General features: G+C 52.6%; 1 protein-coding gene across 2 annotated transcripts in view; it reads right to left on the minus strand.

Annotated features, from left to right (window-relative positions):
• The window catches only part of Col5a1 (collagen type V alpha 1 chain), a 156,456-nt gene that overhangs the window by 99,469 nt on the left and 36,010 nt on the right, over positions 1-20,977 (minus strand). For both annotated transcript variants that reach the window (XM_015986637.3, XM_015986638.3), the window contains exons 2-4: positions 20,763-20,930; positions 13,650-13,863; positions 12,296-12,458 (exon numbers count right to left, since the gene is read on the minus strand). In XM_015986637.3, coding sequence (XP_015842123.2) covers positions 12,296-12,458; positions 13,650-13,863; positions 20,763-20,930 — 545 coding nt within the window. The remainder of the gene's footprint in view (positions 1-12,295; positions 12,459-13,649; positions 13,864-20,762; positions 20,931-20,977) is intronic.

Below are 20,977 nucleotides of genomic sequence, written 5' to 3' on the forward strand. Positions count from 1 at the left end.
GCAAAAGCTGAGGTTGTCTGGCATGTTTCTAGATAGGAGCACAGATTTTGTGTTCATGCATGGGTGTGGAGACTATATGTTAGCTGTAGTATATACCTGTGTGTGCACTGCTTTGTCTGTATGCATGTGCATGTCATAGGAGGGCCCTAGTGTACAGTAAGTGGCTGACCCTCAAGGAACACCGAGGTGAGTACCTGAGTGTCTGGGACACTGTTCCCTCCCTCAACTGCAGGTCAGAGGTCCTCAAGAGCTATACTGAGACCTCTTGTCCCTCCCCCACATGATGTCCTGAGCTCACATCAGGAAAAGGCAACCTTGACTGAGCCTGCCTCAGACAAGCCTGCCTTGGGTTTCCACCAACCTTCTCTGGCCCACTCTGTGTCTCAGCAAAGGTGACCTCTTCCCCAGGCCTGACCCTACCCTATTCTCACACTTCCAGGTGAGGGCATGGATGACTTCTTTCATGTTTCTCTTCTACATGACACAGATGTGTGAACATGGAGAGATGAGACCACTGTCACGGGCCACCTAGAACGGAGGCTGCCTGCACCCTTCCCAGCTCCCTAGAGCTGCTCCCCTTTGGGGGATAAGGCCAGAGTCAAGCTATGCACACCACACTTAGGACACCCTCAAACTGCTCAGTTACCCAGCAGGCTTATACAGGGTGGGTAGCAGCCCAACCCACTTTTCTAAAACGCAAGGGCCAGGGCCAAGCCCTACCATTACTTCATTTAATTTCAAATGCCGCAACCCAGAACTGGCAGTCCTGCACAGCCTGTCTATGGCAACCCTAAATCACCTGAGGAGAAGAAAGTGTCAATGTTTGAATGCCACTTTCACTCTCATATAACAGCCTTTGCCTTCCCCTTTCCGCCTCTGTTCACAGGCTTACTTTCTGAGCCCTTACGGAGCTTCTAGAAGCTTCTACCCCATGCCTGTTGGGCATTACTGTTGTTGCAATGTGCTGTGCTGACCATGCACCCATGTTGGCAGCATCAAGTGAACGGTCCATTTTTCTGCAGAGGACAGGTCCATCCCTATTTGGACACAGTCGAGATCATGCTGTCCTTGGCGCTCACGGAGCCCGAAGCGTTTTGCTGAGCGAGTCAGTTGTGTCTCTGCCGATAATGAGATTTTAGCCAAGCTGCGTTGGGCCGAGGAAATTGCAAAGCTTTTGTTGGAGAGTCTGCAACCCTGGGGGCTATGCAGTGAACTCACATGCAGCAGAGAGCTTTGCAATATGCCCTCTGATAACAGGGGTCTCTCTCTGCTCCCCTTCCTTTGCATTCTTCCTTCTCCCTGAGGCATTCCCCCACACCATGACTGCCATACCCGACCCTCACCCAATCCAAAGGGGGCTCTGCAGGGATGCCAAAGATCACTGCTTAACTTACAGATTCTATCATAAAATTTTACCAATACTACCTCAAGCCTACAAACAGACAGGTGCAAACGAGTTGAGAAAACAAGCCCTTCTTGTTCCAGGCTGCAAGAGAGGCAGCCCACAAGTGTACTAGCCAAACAAATCTTGAAAATCCACTCATACTCCCTGGCCATAAGCCATCCCCAGAACCATGCCCTAGACCTCTCCATCACCCATTCAAAACACACCTCGGCACCTGTGGCCTGGACAAGTTCCCAGGGTGCCTTGATTGTTGTCGCAGGTGGAGGAAGGTGGAACTGGAAGGTAATACTGCCAAGCTCCCCTGGGTTCCCATCTGAATCACGTTCAGTGATCTTAGGCACGTTCCCAAACCACATCAGGCCACACTTCCCCATCTATGGGGATGGAAAGAGGACTGGCCTTGGCAGTCGCCAGGGGAGGCCTCAGCCCAACTTCCTCAACTGGAGCACAGCATGACCATGTTTCCAACAGCAGTGAAGGATCACAGAGCCAGGCCACATAGGCACATGCCAGGTACCCATAGGTACAGGACACACCCTGTCAACAAGCCAGGGGATTGTTCCACAGGCCCAGAGCAGAGTAACTGGGTGCCATGGGGCCCTTTCTGTCACTCCACGATGTCCTCAGAAGTTTCCTGTTGATAGATCACCCATCTGGGCTTTCTGGAGCCCACACAAGCCACATTTAAAACCTTGTTTTGGTATGATTGCTTATGAGCTACACAGGATGGAAACAAAAAATGTCTAAGCCAGTAGACTTAGCGAGAATACACTGCTCTGTGGTTTTCAGTATGCCTGTGGAGATGGGCTGGGCTGTGTTTATAGGAGAGTTAAGGAGACAGCTTCAAGTGGTCAAAAATGTCTTCTTGCTGTCTTTCCCTAGATGCTATTAAGGGTGCATGGTATAAAGGCATCATGCAGGAAATGTCTTAGAGCTGGGCCTGGAGAAAGAGATGGATGATTACCATCCTCATCACCACCACCATCACCACCACCAACACTACCATCACCACCACCAACACTACCATCACCACCACCAACACTACCATCACCACCATCACAATACCATTACCACCAACACCTTCACCATCGCCACCACTATTACCACCAGCACCTTCACCATCATAATTGTCATCACTATCACCACCATCACCAAGACCACCATGACCACCACCACTACCACCAAGACCACCTTTATCATCACCACCAAGACCACCATCACTACTACCATCACCACCAAGACCACCATCACCACTGCCATCGCCATCATTACCACCAACACCTTCACCATCACCTCCACCATTGCCACTACCACCTTCACTATCGTCATCACCATCACTACCATCACCAAGACCATCATCACAAAGACCACTATCGATACTATCACTACCACTATTATTACCACTACCACCACCATTATCAACACCACTATTATTACTACTACCACCACCATTATCACCATCTAGATTACTATTACCACTACCGTAATCACCAAGGTCATCACCACAATTATTACGACCACCACCAAGACTACCATCACCACCATTACTATCATCACTACCACCATTACAACCATCACCACCAGCATCACCACACTACCAACACACCACCACCACTCTCCCAGTCATGACCATAACTATCCCAATTGGCTGTCAATCCCTGGTGAAGGCTCACCATCATCTGAACAACCCTCTACAGCATGAAAGCCTACAGAAGCAGCCATAGCTTTAATTCCTCCTTCTTCATGCTCAGTGTTTCACACACTAAGTCTAGGGACACAGGTGAATAACTCTATGTCATAACTGTTCGTCTCCAGGGAGAAAAAAACAACCCTTAGGCTTCCTTGGGACAATTTGCCCAATTGGAAAAGGGGGTTGGTTCTTCTTGAGAGATCCAGGAAGGCATGATGGAGGACAAAGATCAGAGCCTGGCTTTGGTCTCCTGACCCATCAGCATGGGATGTGTTGAGCCCAATGATGTGGGTGAGGCTATGTGAAGAAGGCTACATATTGACTTGAGCCAGGGCTATGGGTATGGCCAAACCCAGACCCCATAGGATACCCACATGAACCCTGCAGCCTCCTAACCATCTGTAGTGTGGGGAGTGGGGTGTGTGTGTGTATGTGTGTGTTTGCATGTGTGTGTGGGGAGGGGGCGGTAAGGTCCTAGTTAGCTTCCTATTGCTGTGACAAAACATTCTGACCAAAAGCAATTTGGGAAGGAAAGGGTTTTGTTGTTGTTGTTGTTGTCGTTGTTTTGGCTTACATGTCCCAATCACAGTCCATCACCAAGGGAAGTCCAGGTAGAAACTCAAGGCAGGAACCCAGAGGCAGAAACGGAAGCAGAGACCATGGAGGAACACTGCTTACTGGCTTGTTCCTCATGGCTTGCTCGGCCTGCTTTCTAGGGGTGGCAACACCCACAATGGGCTGGGCCATTTCACACCAATCATGATTCAAGAAAATGCCCCAAAGGCCCATCTGATGGAAGCATTTTTCATTTGAAGATCTCTCTTCCCAGCTGACCCTAGCTTGTATCAAGTTGACAAAAAAAAAAAAAAAACCCTAACCAGAACAAATGTATAATATAGCTAATATTCATCATTAAGAGCGGAATGAAAGAACCTGTGATTGCCAACGGCAGTGTCTATCAACCCAATTAGGAGCACCTGGTGGATTACAGCCAATCAAATTGACATAGCCTGTGGGCTTCCTGTTACTCAAAAACTCTGGCATTGAGGAGCTTCAAAGGTGTCCATCCGTGTTTCTGAGAGCATGTTCCCAACACCCACACAGTCAGCCATGGGAACTAAATGACAGGACTCCCCATGGAACCCCTGAATCAGGGCTCAGACACATTCACCCATCAACAGTTTGATAGCAGTTTCTAGGCTCTTACAAGTTCCTCAGCCACATGTTCCTCCTGCAGGTGACATACTCCTCCTCTGCTCCCTTTACACGTGTCCCTGTCTGCCCTGGTCCCCTCCCTCGGTGACTTGGCACTGTGTGCCTCTGTGAAATGAGGACTAACTTCCTAGAGCTCCTTGGCCACAATGTTCTCAGGGGACCAGATCAGAATGTCCACTGCATGCCAGCCCAGCATGATGTCATTGGACAAGGCCTGACTTCCAACCTAAGGTCAACCCTGTCTCCTGGGAGATGGCCACTGCTCACAATTTCCATGAAATAAACCTGACACCCTCATGGGCCAGGCAAGCCTCAAGGGCTGAATCTCTATTCTGATGCTCAGTACTGTGCCTTACTGGGTCTCCAGAAGCAGAGACTGCCCATCTGGTTACCTGCCAGCCAACAACTTAACTTGATGAATAACCCTATGTGGCCAGCTGCCAGCCACACACAGGCTGGTGCCAGCTCCTGCTCCCAACCCCAATTCTTCCTAAACCTGATCACTAGGGAATTGGAAGCCACTCAGGAGTGCCCAGTGCCTTACACTGAGGTGTGCATGCTCTGGTGGGTCTGGAGAAGCCTTTTCCAGGCTGCTTTAGAGACATGAGCTAAACGGAGACACACACACACACACACACACACACACACACACACACACACACACACACACACAAAGCTATGTTTTAGTTCTAACCTTCAACTCCAGAGTATGACCTGACCAAAAATGGGCCTTATGTGGATGGAGTTCAGTTGAGGGTTTTCAAGTGAAACCACTAGGTTTAGGCTGAGCCTTGGGAGGAAATGTGACCTGCCCACACTTGGACCTTGGACTCAGAGCCTCCTAGATTAGAAGGACACAGGTTCTCCACTTTGCCTGTGACAATGTGTGGGTCAGCACCAGGAGAACCATCAGAAAAACTCTGCCCTTCCTGGGAAGTGCAAGCTACCAGATTGAAGACACAGAGTGAGGACACAGCCAGATGAAGTCTTGAGTCCACACTTGCTAGTGTTCTGGGGCCTCTCAAAGGACACATGGTGTGGCTAGGTAAATGGCTCCCTTGGCACACAAGCATGAAGGCCTGAGTTCAAATCCCCAGAAGCCATGTAAAGCCAGGCACGGTAGTGCCCGTCTGTAATCCCAGTGTTCCTGCAGCAAGATGAGAGGTGGAGATAGAATCCCTGAGATCTCGTGGGTCAGCGCCCAAGTGTAGGAAACAGCGAACAATAGAGATCCTATCTCTACAAGGTAGAAGAAGAAGGTAAAGAACTGGGGTTGTCCTCTGACCTCCACATGTGCACCATGGCATGCACACTGGCACACACACACACACACACACACACACACACACACACACACACACGCACACACACCATACACCTAAGTGTCATACACAACACACAAAGGGGCACATGCTGAGTCCACACCGTCTGCTAGAGCATATGTATGATGGCCTGAGATGGCCAGAGGCAGCACCTTCACTAAGCCTGAGTGGAAGCCAGAAGAACAGGACTGGCTAAATGTGGGTCATGGTCCACAGCCAGATGGACAAGACCCCAAACTCACCCTGCTCACCCACCGAGGTGTACTCCTCCCGTCTGTTGCCAGGCCACCATGCATTGTCCCCAACCAGGAGGGGCAGCTGAGAGCCTGGGTTTGAGGTTTCCCTTCTCATAACTGAACCCAGGTCCTACCATTTAGCTCTAGAAGCTCCCATATCCCCATGTGTAGGTCAGGATGCAGAGCCCTCAGGCAGTACAAGAGGCCTATGTGAATGTGGGTCTTCGTGCTGTGCACTTTGAATCTCTCGCAGCACAGCCAACATGGCCACAGCCACAGCCACACTGGCCTGGGTGGCAGCACGGACTCAGGCCAGATCTCAGGAACAGCCGGCCCAGACTGTCCCCTCTGGACTGTAAACATAATGGATGGGGACCTAGGGCACAGAGATGATATCAGAGGGGCTTCTGAATAGCGACCTCATAGTTATCCGCAACCAGAATCAGAACCAGCCTCGCGTGGCTGCCCTCACAGTGGGTAGAGCACCTCATGCCTCCCTGTGGCGCCTTTTGAGACATGTACGCCATTCAGGTCGACAAGGGAAGATGACAGAGATGGAGCTGGACCGGGACAGCTGCTCTCTGGGACTCTGTAGCTTGTCCGCCAGTCACTAGCAGACACCCGTCAGCTGGGACCAGCTTCTCTGGGGCGGTTTCCTCCACTCCCCAGTGACACAAGTCCTTGTTCATTGGTTCTGCATCCCACTCAACACTAGGCCTGAGCTGAATCCCTGGGACCATTAAAGCTCACCCGGGAGGCCCTTGGTGGATGGGTGAGGGGCAGGAAAAGTGGGAGAGGCTTAGAGTCAGAGCTAAAGCTGGGCCTGGATCTGGGGCCACATCGGCAATATCTCCCCGCGAGATCGGGGCTCTGCTCCCCACTCACACAGAAGATGGCTGCCTCTCAGACCATACTTCTTTGAGAAGGCCAGACCCAGATCTCCCAGGCTGGCCAACAAGGAAAGCGTCTCCTCAGCACAGCCCATTCCTGTCTCAGAGCAGATTCCAGGAAAAAACACGTCAGTGGAAAAGCCGGGCTCCTGGAAACAGGGAAGCTAGGATTAGGTAAACACTTGGCCTTCTTCAAATGCTGAGGTGTGGTTGGGAGGGGGCGCCCGCCAGCAACCGGGGGTGCACAGTGAAAGCTGAGTTTACAGTCTGTTTGGTCTTGTTGCCCCTTGAAACATTCAACAGCTTAAAAGTGCATTTGGCTCCTGGCCCAGAGTCTGCAGCCAGCAATTCCCCATACCCCCGCAGCCTCAGTCTCTTCCATGGCCCTCCTTCATGGCATACTTCAGCAAGAAGGCCTTTCCACCTCAGGGCCCTAGAGTGAGCAGAGGGTACCAGCCTCTGCCCTTCCCTTGAAGACACTGGTCAGGCCCAAACCTGCAGACGACAGAACAAGAGCAGCCCCAAGTTCAGGTTGAAGTGGGAAATAGGACGATGGAGGAGGGAGGAGTCAACAGTGATTGGCAGGTCGTTAACCGTCATGCAAGACAGTGCAAGAGTTTTCATCCTGGAAAGATGTTTGTTCTGGTTCTTTCTACGAGGTTCCGAGCTACGCAGATCTCACAGAACCAGGGACTCTGATGTCTTTGGTTAATGTAGGATCACAAGAGCCAGTGGCAGAGGTCCAGGCTGAAGAAGGCCTTCCCTGGCTTCAGAAGTCCCCCTCGGCCATGTTGCAGGTGACCTATGATAAAGCTGCTAAGTCTTGGTGCCGGCTTCCCAAGCTCTCAGATGGGAACAGAGCCCCCAGCTCCCAGCACCTTGAGGCAGGCAGGCAGAGCACAGGGCTGCTATTGCCCACAGCCTGGCTGCAAGGACACTCCAGCAAAGAACAGCTCGCTTCCACCCATCCAGACAACACCCTTCCCCGACAGCTGCGTCCCTGCTTCCAAAGCCCAACGCTCACTCCTGGATGAAAAGGGAATGTTTGCCCATATGGGGAGGTCGAGGCAGCCCCCACATACACACTTTCTGAATCGTGGGGCCTTGGCCTGCCCAGCGCCTCCTGCACCTCAGATCTTAGGCACATCGTAAGGAAAGGGACAAGACTCAAGCTGTGCAGGGTAACTGCAGCACATCCCTCAGGAAAACACCAGCCTGGGGTTAGAGTCGACCAAGTGAGCAAGGGAGACCATGAAGTGGGGTCCTGCTAAGCCCCTAAGACCCAGCCAGTGTGAGGGAGGCCCGGTGATGAGAACAATAGCCTGTGTTTCATAGTGGGCTTCTGAGGTGGCAGGGGAAAGCTGCGGCCCGGGCCCCCAGGAGCAGTAACTATGGCCAGGCTTCCAACAACTTTGTGTCCATCTACTCTCTACAGTCTCTCAGCTCAGACAGAGGCGAGGGTGGGGGGGGGGGGTCAGGAGGCTCCGCTCCCTCCTCATCTCTGAGAGGAGTCAAAGCACTCACTCACTAGAGGAGTCTGGAAAACCCGGAGGTGGAACAGCCTCCAGGGAGAACGCAGTCACTGCCACCAGCAACGGGCCAGGCTCTGGCCACCCAGAGGGCCTGGGTTCAGCATGGCTCCCTGAAGCCCTTGAGCAGGCCTTTCACGCAGCCCTCAGTGCTCAGCCCCAGGGGGGTGGCCCCATTGCACCCATTTTACAGATGTGACTGCTGAGCCCCAAGGCCTCAACCAGGAAGACCACCTGAACGCCACCCAGGAGGAGCTGAAGGCCTGTGTTCTATATGCCTCCACTTCCCCTCTATGTAGCTTTGCACAGCCTCCTTTGAACATCAGGGAAACCTCAAGACTCAGAATCAAGCTAGTGAGGCAAAAGGGCCATGCCTGAAGGAGCCAGCAGCTGCCAGAGACCGCCTGCCAAGGCCACTACAGCTGGGCTCAACATGTATATGCCATGAAGCTGAACAAGACGCTGTGCCGCAGAAACCTCTACCTGGGCCCTGGGAGTCTCCTCCCTCAGTGTTCACTCTGTTCAAGGGTCGGGGGGGGGGGGCTGTGGACACCCCCAGCTTCCCTGAGGCCCCTTGGAAGCCATGTGGAGTTTGGCGAATCTTCCTAGAAGGGGTACTGAGAGGGAGCACTGTAAGCCTGTGCCAGCCGTAGCCTGGCCCCGGCCTCAGCGCCAGCACCCTCCCACTCTCAAATCCAGACAGCTATGGAACAAACTGGCCTTTAACAAGCCTGAGATTCTTGTGGGAAGAAATGGCCGATGGAGAAGTTTCCAGCAAGAACCTTCTAGAGAAGTCAGTCGGTGAAAATGAGAAAACAGCAAGCACTATCATCTGAAACCTGGACAGCAAAGAGTTAAATCGCTTCTATTTCAAAAGGGATAAAAATCCCATTTCACTTGCAAGGAGACACAGGGAAGCTGAGGCCAGCCCCCCACCTCTGTCATTACGCCCATAAGAAGCAGAGGAGGGAAGTCCCCCTTGGCCACCCTCCGCCTCGCTGCCCTAGCTGGTCTTCATTAAGGAAGACAGGTCCAATTTCCCGCCGTGAGCACAGCTAACAGCCAGGAAACCCTGGGGCTGGGAAAACACAGCCCTCAGACCATTAACAACTTGTGGTCAACAAAAATCCCTGGCTTCTGGCAGCCGCTCTCCCTCAAATCAAATTCCACGGCAGGAGAAAACAGCTCACCAGAAATATGGGACTGTGAATGCATTGCAACCTGCTCTTCCAACCAAGCTGCCAGTCATCAGATGCACGGTGAGGCCCACCCTGTACCCAGCAAGAGAGAGACAAGAGCAAAACTGGACTCTGTAGCCTGTATTCAAACGGGTTTGAAAATTGGGACCTGTCTTCATTCTCAACACAAATTGGTAACCGTTACAGAGTGCTTGCTGTGGATCACGCGTGTGTACGCCTTCTGTGGATTGATTCCTACACACACACACACACACACACACACACACAAACATATATATATATGATTGTCCCCATTTTGCAGATGGGAAAATTGAGCCTCAGCTATGGAGAAAACCCAGCCAAGACCTCTGAGCTGGATCTAGTTCCCCGAGCTTCAGTGGCACCTTCCTATGCATTCTGGAGAAACAGTACTGGCTGCTCCATTACAGGATTTGCTTGGGGATCCTAGGTTTGAAGATGGTGCAAGGCTGAGGAGATAGTTCAGTCAACGAAGAGGTCATCACACAAGCGTGAGGACCTGAGGCTGAAGGGCCAGAACAGAGCATGGTAGAGCACGCCTGTCATACTGGGTCTGGGGAAGCGGAAATAGTAGAACTCGTGGAGCTTAGTGACCAGCCAGTCCTGCCAAGTCAGTGAGCTCCAGGTTCCGTGAGAGACCCTGTCTCAAAAACAAGTGGAAAGTGACTTAGGAAGGCATTTGCCATTGCCTGCTGGCCTTCATGTGCACACATGTACATGTGCAAATGCACACCAACATGAATGTGAGCACATGCATATGCGTGAATCACACACACACACACACACACACACACACACACACACACACACACACACATTTTTAAGATGCAAAGCTTTTTCCAGAAACTTGGTGATAAAAGGCACATTGGCACACCCTGCCGAAACGACAAGTGTCTGGCACAGCCTGGCACCACTAGTACACAGTGGACTCGGTCAGACCTGATGTTCTGCTCTGCCATGGGATGCCCTTGCGTGCCTGCCTTCAAGAATTTGGTCACCAGACACTTGACAGCAGGAGCCAGCCTGGCCCCACTGGCTGGGAGTTCTCTAACTCTTCGGGTGCCCCTGTTACTCACACCCTCCAGGACAGCCCTGGTGCTTGCCAGCATCTCAGGTTTCGCCCAGACCCTCCCATGGGGTATCAGGTAAAAGCAGTACTTGACCCCTAGGCCAGCTGTCAGCACCAGCTCCCCAGCAGAGGCGAGCAACCTGTCTAGCTGAGGACACTCAGCCACCCTCCAGTTCATCCCAGATTCCTGGGCAAGTCTGGTCAGAAGCCTGCAATGATGGCAGCTCCGTGGTTTACAGGGTTTGGCGCTGTCTGCACAACCCATGTGCCCATCCCACCTGACAGAAGCCCCAGGCTATGGTGTCCTAGAAATCAGCCTTAGGAAGGCAACTGAGTCCAGCAGTCACATCCTGCTCCCTTCTTCTCCTGGAGGGCCACCCCATTTCCACAGGGGGCAGCTGGCTGTTCTAGAATCTCCTACAGGCTCCATCCTGTCATCTTTACCCGAGCTGACTCTGGCCTCGCCTCCACAGTGAGTGTAGTTTACACTCATCAGCACTCACTTCTTATCACACTCCAACCACATGTCATTTTTGTCACCGATCTATGTAGCAGTCACATGGCAATTCCACGTCAGGCCACAGACTACCAGCAGCACACTTAGGGTCAGCTCGACATTGCATCCGGTTTGCTGGGCCCTGAGCCACTGAGAGGTCATGGCCCTGGAACCCCACTGTGGTTGTGAGGTCATCAGCAAGCCTCAGTCACACACAGGTGGCCAATGCACCTGGTGGTGACCAACACAGGGAGTAAACGGCATTCACATAGTATTTGGGGATCCAGGCGGGCACTGCCTCATTCTGTCCTGCCCAATCCCCGGAGGGGGATACCTGAGAGCCAAGCCAGCCCTCAGATACCATTTTCCAGGTGATTACCAGACTTCTCCAGCCAGGGAGCCCTATACCCCCAAACTTTCTACCAAGTCCAGGATATGTCAAAGAAAAGGAACTGGGACAAATGTCCCAGCCAAGGGCTCAGGCTCCAGATGCACCTGGGACACAGACCTCAGAGATACAACAGGGGCTGCCCCAGCTCATCTGGTTTCAGGTGGCCTCTGGGACCACCAGACACCTGCACAGGCTCTCATCTCAGCCTTCTTCCTGAAGCAAGATAATTCCCAACATCCTTCCATGCCCAACACGAATCCAGAGGACTCTGTGAACTAACGTGCAGGCCCCAGCCCCTGCTCTGCTGGGCTTCCTGCGTCTGTCTCTAGGGTGTTTCCCAGGGAAGCAGGCTCTGCTGGACTAGGCTGGAACACCACTGACTTAGCGTGTGTGCGCACACACACACACACACACACACACACACACACACACACACACACACACACACGAGTCAGCAGGTCCCCTCCTGATAGCCCCACTATGTGGTCCAGCTCTGTCCTGCAAGTCCACTCAGGAACTGTCAGCAGAACCCTGGCCCATCAGAAGGTGTCAGTCAGAGCAAGCTTGCTGTGTCCGGTGTCCATCCCAACCCGGCACCCAGGAGACACGTACTGCATTGCTTGGAAAAAGGTAGTCACTACCATCTCTGCATGGTTTTCACATGGCAGCTAGTCTGGCCTCTCCACTCACAGGCCACAGCGTCCTGTGGGAGCAATCCAGTCGAACTAGTGGTCCCTAATTGAGGAGATGGATTTCCCAGAGTAGCCATAGCATCCCTACATGAGGAGCCACAAGTGTCCCAAGTGGCATGGGGGAATGCCTAGCTTATGCCTACCTCAAATATTTCATCATCCAGAATCCGAGAGCCAAACATGATGATACCATTGACGTCTATTATGGGGTGGTCACTGCGGTTGAGGAACTTTATAATCTTCTTTTTACAGTCCAGGATCAAGGTGACATTTTTCCTGTGGACACTGATGGCAATCCGGTGCCACCTGCAAAGACACAGATATTCAGGCAGGGAAAGGGTACACACTGCAGAAGGCCAACATGTGGCTTTGTGGCCATTCACGTAAGTGCACCCAGGGCCATGTGCTGCAGAACCTCTGAGTGACAAATTTGGGTACAAGTCTGGGCAAGATCACACGAGAATCTTACTGTCACTTAGAGAATCTCCAAGAGTCAAGAAGGGATCACACCCACTGGCTTCAGAGCTATTTTTCCAAAGGCTACAGTAGGCTTCTTTTCCCGTGGTGACTACAGCGTCCGCAGGCAACAAGAAGTGAATGCTTATAAACCACAGAGCACTTGTCCTAGTCATCTCCCACATCTCTGAGTGCGACTGGGAAGGTTCTGGGCTTCTGAGAGTCCTGCTTTGTGAAGTCCTGACATAGGCCACTTACAGTGAAGGGGGCCAGACTCGGGGAAGAGCGCTTGTCAGGCAGGCCCTCTTGATGTAAAATATAGGAGACTCTAGTTCTCTCTAGTCCACTCAGACCCTCCAGACCAGACTTCTCATCTCTAAGATGCAAACCCCGTGAGCTCCTGGGGTGCCCGTGGAAGGTATGAGCGAGAGGGCTCAGGGTGGGTTCAGCCACAGGAAGGTGTCATAGGGAGGCTGCAGTCACAGTACCGTTATTATCACGAGAGCCCTAGTCTGTATGCAGGAGATGAACCCCCACAGCAACTGTGGGGTGGATGTGCTAGATTGATGCAGAGTCTTGCCCAAGAACTCAGAAACCATGGTCTGAAGTCCCCAAGGTTACCTTTTGGGTGATCACCAGCATTTAGGGTGCTCCCAGCAGAATATTGGGCATAAGCCTTTGTTTTCGACTCACTCATACAGAAATTGTGTCAGATCCAGTTTGATAAGGTAAGTGCCTTTGGGAACAGATAGACATGGTCACATGACCCGCCTCTGTCCCTCTTGATCTAGGGCCAGCAGAGGATGCACTCAGTGTATTCTGCAGGGAAACAGGGCTATGGAACCGCAAAGGTCCCCTGGAGCTTTAGAGACAAGAAGAAACCGACTCTGGGGAACACAGGCCTTGGGACTCCGGGTCGAGTGCTCTGTCCTCCTGGTACCCTGTAGGTGGGTATCATACGGCATCTACTACCTGGCTGGCTGCTGTCTCATGCTCTCTGGCCAGCAGCTCCCCTCCCCTCCCCCTCACCAGGATACTCACTTGCCATCTGACAAGTTGATTCCAGGGAAGAGTGGATACTCTTCAGGCCCGGGCTTCCCTGTGTGGTCCTCATAGAGGAAGACGGGGGAGCGGCCCAGCTCCAGCCCCACCTGCTGGATGCCCTGCTCATTGTAAACGGAGACCAGGAAGGCCTGGCTGCCTTTCTTGGCTTTCACGGTTGTCAGGATGGAGAAGTCCTCAGGAAAATCAGACTCTGGAACAGAGGACAGGGTGGGATGTCCATAAGAGAACTCCAATCCTGGCCAGCCATGGCGAGCGGCAAATAGGCCAGCTTAGAGCTCGGGCACACTCAGCTGTGTGCGGTACTGCTCTGCCCCTCACCTGCCCGAGGATCAAACTTCTGCAGCCTCTACCACCAGGGGTCGAGCTGTGAATTCAAGGCATTCTTCAAACGCAGGCGTCTCCAGCAAACCCCAGTGGCCCTTCGAGTGAGGAGCCCGAAATGCCCTCTCCTTAGCTCCATCCCACACCTCCACACATCTGCTTGAGTCCTGCTCAGGACCCGCTAGACTGAGAGCCGCCCTCAGCAGGGGCAGCTTCTGAAGCATCTTCTGTCTCCCACTGCATGAAAGCCTGGGCACAGTGTGTCTCATTCAGTGTCAGTCACAGGGGATCAGAGTGGAGGAGAGGGGAGTGGGAGACTATGGGCTTGGTGCAATCCTAGACTCACACTCTCTGAGATTCCCTTGTCAACAGCCAAATCAAAGAAAACGTACAAATAAATTTCAAAATACTCCAAATTTAAAATTTCAAGAAAAACAAATATCTAGTATGTTGAAAAGGAGGAACTGTCCCCTTCAATACAGTAAGTCTCTAGACTGGCCCTGAGGGTACCTGAGCTCACTCCTGATACCACCCTTGGCTGAAGCTAGGTGAGACCTTGGCTGCCACCTCCCCATGGATCTTTATCCTCTTGATGACTGACGTTGTGCCACCAACAGCCTGGCAGCGTGAGCAACACAGCTAATTAATGTGAGAAAGAGTGATCTAGAAACACTCTTTCCCTCTCCCACCCATGGACGGTAGACCTCTCAGATCCCTCAGAGGGCGACACCCAGCAAGGTGTCAGCAGGAACAGGCTGATGAAGGACATGTTCTGCCCTCTCTGTAGAGGGCTGGGAGTCTGAGTTATGGGCTGGGACAGGGCAGGAGTGTCTGGCTATCCCCACTTCTCCTTTAGAGTTGGAACGAGGTCAACCTTTTGGCCCAGAAGACCACTAGTCACGGCTGTAGCCAGCCTAGGTTGCACACTTCCCATGCTACGCTATCCAAGGGTGCCCTCTGCTGACAGATCTGCATGCTGCAGGTACCGCCATGCTGTGGGAAAAGTAAGATGTCTTAGGACCTGGAGTACTGGGGTGGGGGGGGGGACACTTGACTCTGGTTCCTTCTCACTCCAATGTAGGACACAGGCAGAGAGAGCTTGCAAAGGCTGTGGGATCTCTTGGCAGTGAAACTATTCAGGTCCCAGGGGTGGCAGAGGGCATGGTGGGTTAGGAAGCCAGTGGAAGAACCACTCCATTGGGTCATGACCTCTCTCATTAAGGGGCCCTCAGACTCTGACATGGAACAGCCACATGTCCTAGCCCAAGTCAGGCACCTATGTAAAAGGCTGGGTGTTCAGGGAGGTGCTTGGAAGGAGACAAGTGAGATCTCACCACTGCCTTGCTGCTCTGGGCATCACACTGTAGCCTCCACTATTCAGGGATGTGAAGGAAGATGGAGGTCTCAGCCTTAGCCCGTGCTGGTGGACAGTGAGGACTGACATGCATACCAGAGGCAGTCCCTACAGCTGAAGAACAACAGTTAGCCATGCCAGAGGCGGGGCCTTGTCCCCATAGGAAGTGGACACCGGAGAGGTCCCTATAGCAGTCTGGAGGTCACTGTCTACACTCAGGGTGGACCATGCAGTCATTTGCCCACCTCTGCATCCACCCTGACTCTGTCCCTTGCGGCCATCATTGACTGGAAGAATAAGAAGAGTGGGACATGGGGGAGTCCTCTTTCTCCATCATGATCTACGGCTGAGGATAGCCGGCCCGTCTCTCCCAGCTCATTAAAATGCTCTTTCTCAATGTTTAAAATCACTATGGTAACAAATTTTCTCAGCTAAGACAAAAGTTGAAAAAGATAAATTATGTTGAACATTAATCTCTCTCCTGGCAAAATAACAATGGATTTATAGTCACTCTAAGAAGGTCCCTTCTCAGCTATGACAGGAGCCGGCCGCAGACACTGCACTCCAGGCTTCCGGGCAGTCTGGGAGAAGAGTGCATCTGCTGCCTGGTGCTTCCTAATTCATTTCACTCAGAAAAGCCACCGCTGAGAAGTGAGCACGGCAGAGGGCCAGCCGCTCCCCTCATGGCACAGCCTCCCTCCTTCCACTGACGCCCAAAGGCACCATCCGCGTCAGGAGTACAGTAGGAGGCCAGCGAGAGCAGCTGCCGTGGAACTGTCTCATTCTAAGGCCATGGCTGTGGGCAGGCCGATGGGTCACTTGCCTTGGTGAGGTAATCAATAGTTACGACAATTCTTCCAACGTGGGCCAGGCTCCAGGGAGAAGGCAAGGGACAAACTGGCCCCTCGCTCCCAGGAAGTGACATTTCCATAAGGGACAGAAACAATAAGTAAGTTATTCGGATAATAGCCAATGGGTCGTGGCTTTGGTTATTTGGAGGGACAAGGGGCGGGACATCACTGCATGGTGTGGAGAACTTGAGACAGATGGGGGGTAGCAAGGCATTTCAGTGGCCCCTGGTGGGCCAGAGGGATTCTCATTGGGACTGTTCATTGGCCCTGGGGAAGATGACGAGCCTGAAGAACAGCTGTCATCTGTCATTTCCTGCAGGGTGAGGTTATTCTGGGGCCACCCAGTCTGATCCCCAGGCCCTCAGGTGAGGACAGGGCACCTGCAGCTGGCCTATCACCATGAACCTATCACGGAGTGAGGGGAGAGAACTTCCAACACCAAGCAGAGGCCAAAGGTCCATCTACCCAAAGGAACCCTCACATGCCCCAGTATGGGATGTGTAAGAGATGGGGCATCTTTCAACAAGGGACCCTACATCCTACTGTGTAGGGGTGCAAGGGACAAGACATCCCTAAACTGGGGGAATTCATATACCACTCTATGTGGGGACAAGAGGCAGGCCATCCTTCAACCAAAGGATTTCACATATTGATGGGGCTATAAGGCAAAGGCCATCCTGTATGAGGGGGGAAGGGTAATCCCACTGTATGAGGGAGGAAGGAGGAAGGGTAATCCCACTGTATGAGGGAGGAAGGGTAATCCCACTATATGAGGGAGGAAGAAGGAAGGGTAATCCCACTTTATGAAGGAGGAAGGGTAATCCCACTGTATGAAGGAGGAAGGAGGAAGGGTAATCCCACTATATGAGGGAGGAAGAAGGAAGGGTAATCCCACTGTATGAGGGAGGAAGGAGGAAGGGTAATCCCACTGTATGAGGGAGGAAGGGAAAGACACTGCCAAACTAAGAGATTCTGCACCTTACTGTGTAGGAAATGGGCTGAGGTAGCCCTCAACCAGGGAATCCCACATACTACTATATGGGTGGGATGGGCATGGCCTCTCAGGGAATATACACAGTTCTGCTCACTGAAGGAATACAGTGTCTCTGGCCTGGTACTGGATTCTCACACCGTCCTAGGTCTTTCTGTCATATGGGGCCTGCTCAGGCAGCCAGCACCCTGCCCTCCACCCATGACCATGGACCAGGGCCTGCATGCCAAGAAGTGGTTCGTCCTATGGTCAACAGTGGGGTAGCTGGACCCAGGGCCTCTGCCGGCGAGGGTGGGAGGGGGCGATCGGAGCAGCAGGCTGCTCTGTTGGGCTGGGGCCACTTCTAGAGCCTGGGGCCTGCTGAAGACTTAGGATCCTGGAGTATAGACGGAGCCCTGGCAAGGGTGATGAGGAAAAGGCCTCCAGGCCAACCCACCCTGCCTAGAGTCCTGAGTTAGCCGGTCATCTTGGATACCTCCTCACAGTAGATGCTGAATAGCAAAGGGACGATCTCAGTGCCTAGCTCAAGAAAGGTGGGCATTGAGCCTCTACACCCAGGTGAGTCCAGGGGTCCTGCCGTAGCGTGACTTAGGGGGACATGACAAGAAGCTGGTGATGGCTGGGTAGATACAGGGGACCATAAAGCTTGGCTGTGGAAGAATCCATGGCCACCTTCATGCAGGGCCTGGTAGTTTCTTTTGGGTACAGTACCCACCCTGCGGGAGATCCTACTCCCTGGACAAGCATGCCCAGCCATCTAGAGACCCAGATGTGCACAGGTTATGAACGGAAAATCAAGCAGCTCACTAGAGTAAGACTAGTGAAACGATTACCGACAACCCAGCCTCGCTGCAGTTGCCTGGGGCCCTCGGGTCTCCTGGTGCAGCCCCTGCCACAGCCAGCCTCCCCGCCCTGGTGCAGCCCTGCACTCTGGAAGGAAGCGCACAGTAGCATGCAGCCACTCCCATTCTTACCTAGGCCGCAGCAACGGCTGGCATGTGACCACAGGAGGCCTGTGGAAGCCATCCCACAAGGTCTGACCTGTTTCCTGAGCACTTGCCAGTCAGAAAGCCTGCAGGACCTTCCAGGATTTTCCAGGATTAACCACCTGCTCTGAGGTACGCAGCCTCGTACACCAGATGACATATAACACTGTCCCCTGAACAGCTTTCCCAGACTGACCTGTGGGACCTGAGATGATGTCACAGAAATTCCTCTGCAAATACTCTGAAGCCACCTTGGCTCCACTGGCCATTGGCACTCACTGCACGGCCCAGTGCCCCGCCCCAGCCCCGCCCCGCCTAGTTAGAGCGACTCTGAGTGTCTAATCATGTTACTAATTTGAAGGCAGGAGAAAAGAAAAACAAACTCTTTCCAGGACTGGGACTGGGACTCAGTTGTCAGAGTGCTCTCCTAGCCCACAAGGAGTCCTGGGCTTGGTCGCCAGCACCACATAAACCTCATACTGGTGCACGCCTGCAATCTTGGGGTGAGAAAAGTGGATGCAAGAGGATCATAAGTTCAAGGTCAACCTTGGCGGTAAAGCAAAATTTGAGACTAGCCTAGAATACCTGACACTCTATCAAGAAAGAAAGAAAGAAAGAAAGAAAGAAAGAAAGGAAGGAAGGAAGGAAGGAAGGAAGGAAGGAAGGAAGGAAGGAAGGAAGGAAGGAAGGAAGAAAGAAAGAAAGAAAGAAAGAAAGAAAGAAAGAAAGAAAGAAAGAAAGAAAGAAAGAAAGAAAGAAAGAAAGAAAGAAAGAAATCCCAGGGGGTCTGGTGGCAAAGGTCTGTGATCCCCACATGGCGGAGTCTAAGGCAAGAGGCTATGAGCTCAGGACAGACTGAAGCCAGGCACATGCCTGTAATCCCAGCGCTTGGGAGGTGGAGGCAGAAGACCAGGGTCTCCTTAGCTGCTTGGCAAGTTCAAGGCCAGCCTGAGCCTCTGTGAGACTCTGCCTCAAAAACAAAATAACAACAAACTAATCAACAACCACAAAAATACCCCCTCTCCTATGGTTCAGGAATCCCCTCCATTTCTTAGGCTCAGTGACCTGATACTGCGAGAGAGTTCTACCGTAAGCTAGCCCAGTGGGGGGAGAGTGAGAGATAGGAACTGTGACAACCCGTTCTGCTAGCGCTCCTGCCTTGAGTGACAGTGGTCAGAGAAACTATTATCCGCAGGCTGTCTATTATCCCCTGGCTGGGGGCCTTTCTCCACAGCCATACTCACAGCAGCAGAATACCCTGCTGTCCCTGGCCAGCCTCTTCCAGCCCTCCCTTGGGCCCAGGCCTCCATGTCTCCAACTGAGGAATTCTATCTCTTGGGCCACAAGGTAGAAAAAGTACAACTCTCTGGAAAAAGATGAGATGGGAATTCTCAAGGTGATCTCCACTCAAAATATATGCTCTCTCCAAAAATAAGGTACAGTATCCCTGCAACTCCCCTCGATGAAGGGTGGGGTCCCTACTCAGAAAGGGTCATGGTGGGACATCATGATTTATGCATTCTCTAAACTGGGCACCTGTGACCCAGGGTGGTTTTGCACCAAAGGCACGTTCCTTGGAAACCCCAGGCTGCTTCCCCTGTCGTTGCAAGGGATGTTCATTGTGCATGATACCCATCCATCCAAAAAACGACACTTTGGACCAAAGCACCCAGCCTCTCCTGCAGATACAAACTTAAAATCACAATGACTTCAGAGAGACCCTGGGAGGTGGGGGACAAACCCAGACAGCAGAAGGCCAGAAGTGAATACAACCAGCAAGAGCATCCTTCAGGGGTACAGCAGAGATGTGGGGTTCACCGGGACAGCACAGCTTGCTAAAACTGCCCGATTCTGGTCAAATGTTGAGAGGTCATGTCCAGACCACCAAAAGATTGAACACAGACTTTAATTGCAGAGAGGGAGTGTCTTTTGCCTGGCTCACCTTACTCAGGTCAGCAGGGTCAGGGCACCTCAAACTGAGCCAGCGGGCCCTCCTGAGGCAGGGAAAGAGGAATCCATCACCTGCCCATCACAGAATATTCCCAGAGCATTTAATCAGTGCCAATGGGCGTGGAGGATAGGAGCTAACTACCCAAGTGGGTGAATAATCTGGATGCATACCTCCATCCAAAATGGCTCCCTCTGGATACATAATTAAAAGCAGAGGTCTGGCACCTGGCAGCAGATTCTCATTAAGAATCTCTCACGCTAGCTGCTAGCCAGGATGTTGGACTTGTGTCTCTTAATGTCACTGGCCCCAATCAGGCTCATGTTCCCCACGGCAAGCACTTCCTTTCCCATGACCTGAGACCTCTCTTCACTTCACCCCTGGGGGGCATCCACCTTCTTTCTGCCCTTTGTCATTGTGGTCCGTCACTGGTGGAAACATGCCTGCTTGGACCTCTCAAAGCACAGACGAGGCCTTGTGCACACAAGTGATGGGTGGGTACTAGGTTTCACTACAATGCAGACTCCCAGAAAGCACACCCGTGCCTCTGCTGCAACCACCCACTCCAGCTTCCTCATTGGCCCCTGGAGTCCCCAGCATTCCCTCCACCACCCAGAACAGGAAGAAGTGCCACTTACCAGGGTACAGCTGCTTGGTGGGCATGCTGAGTTGTGCATCTTTAGAGACTCGGTAGGCAACATCGGGCCCTTGGGAGGACCGTCGAGTGGCACAGAAACCTGTGGTTTTCGTTACCCCTGAGGGCAAATTGTGAAAATCTAGCATTTCCAGAAGATCTGATGGCTGAGCTGCAAAGACAGAGAAGCTGTGTCAGCCCCAGGGTGGATACAGCTGA

The sequence above is a fragment of the Peromyscus maniculatus genome, chromosome 4 (assembly GCF_049852395.1).
Source record: "Peromyscus maniculatus bairdii isolate BWxNUB_F1_BW_parent chromosome 4, HU_Pman_BW_mat_3.1, whole genome shotgun sequence".
Classification (NCBI taxonomy): Eukaryota; Metazoa; Chordata; class Mammalia; order Rodentia; family Cricetidae; genus Peromyscus; species Peromyscus maniculatus.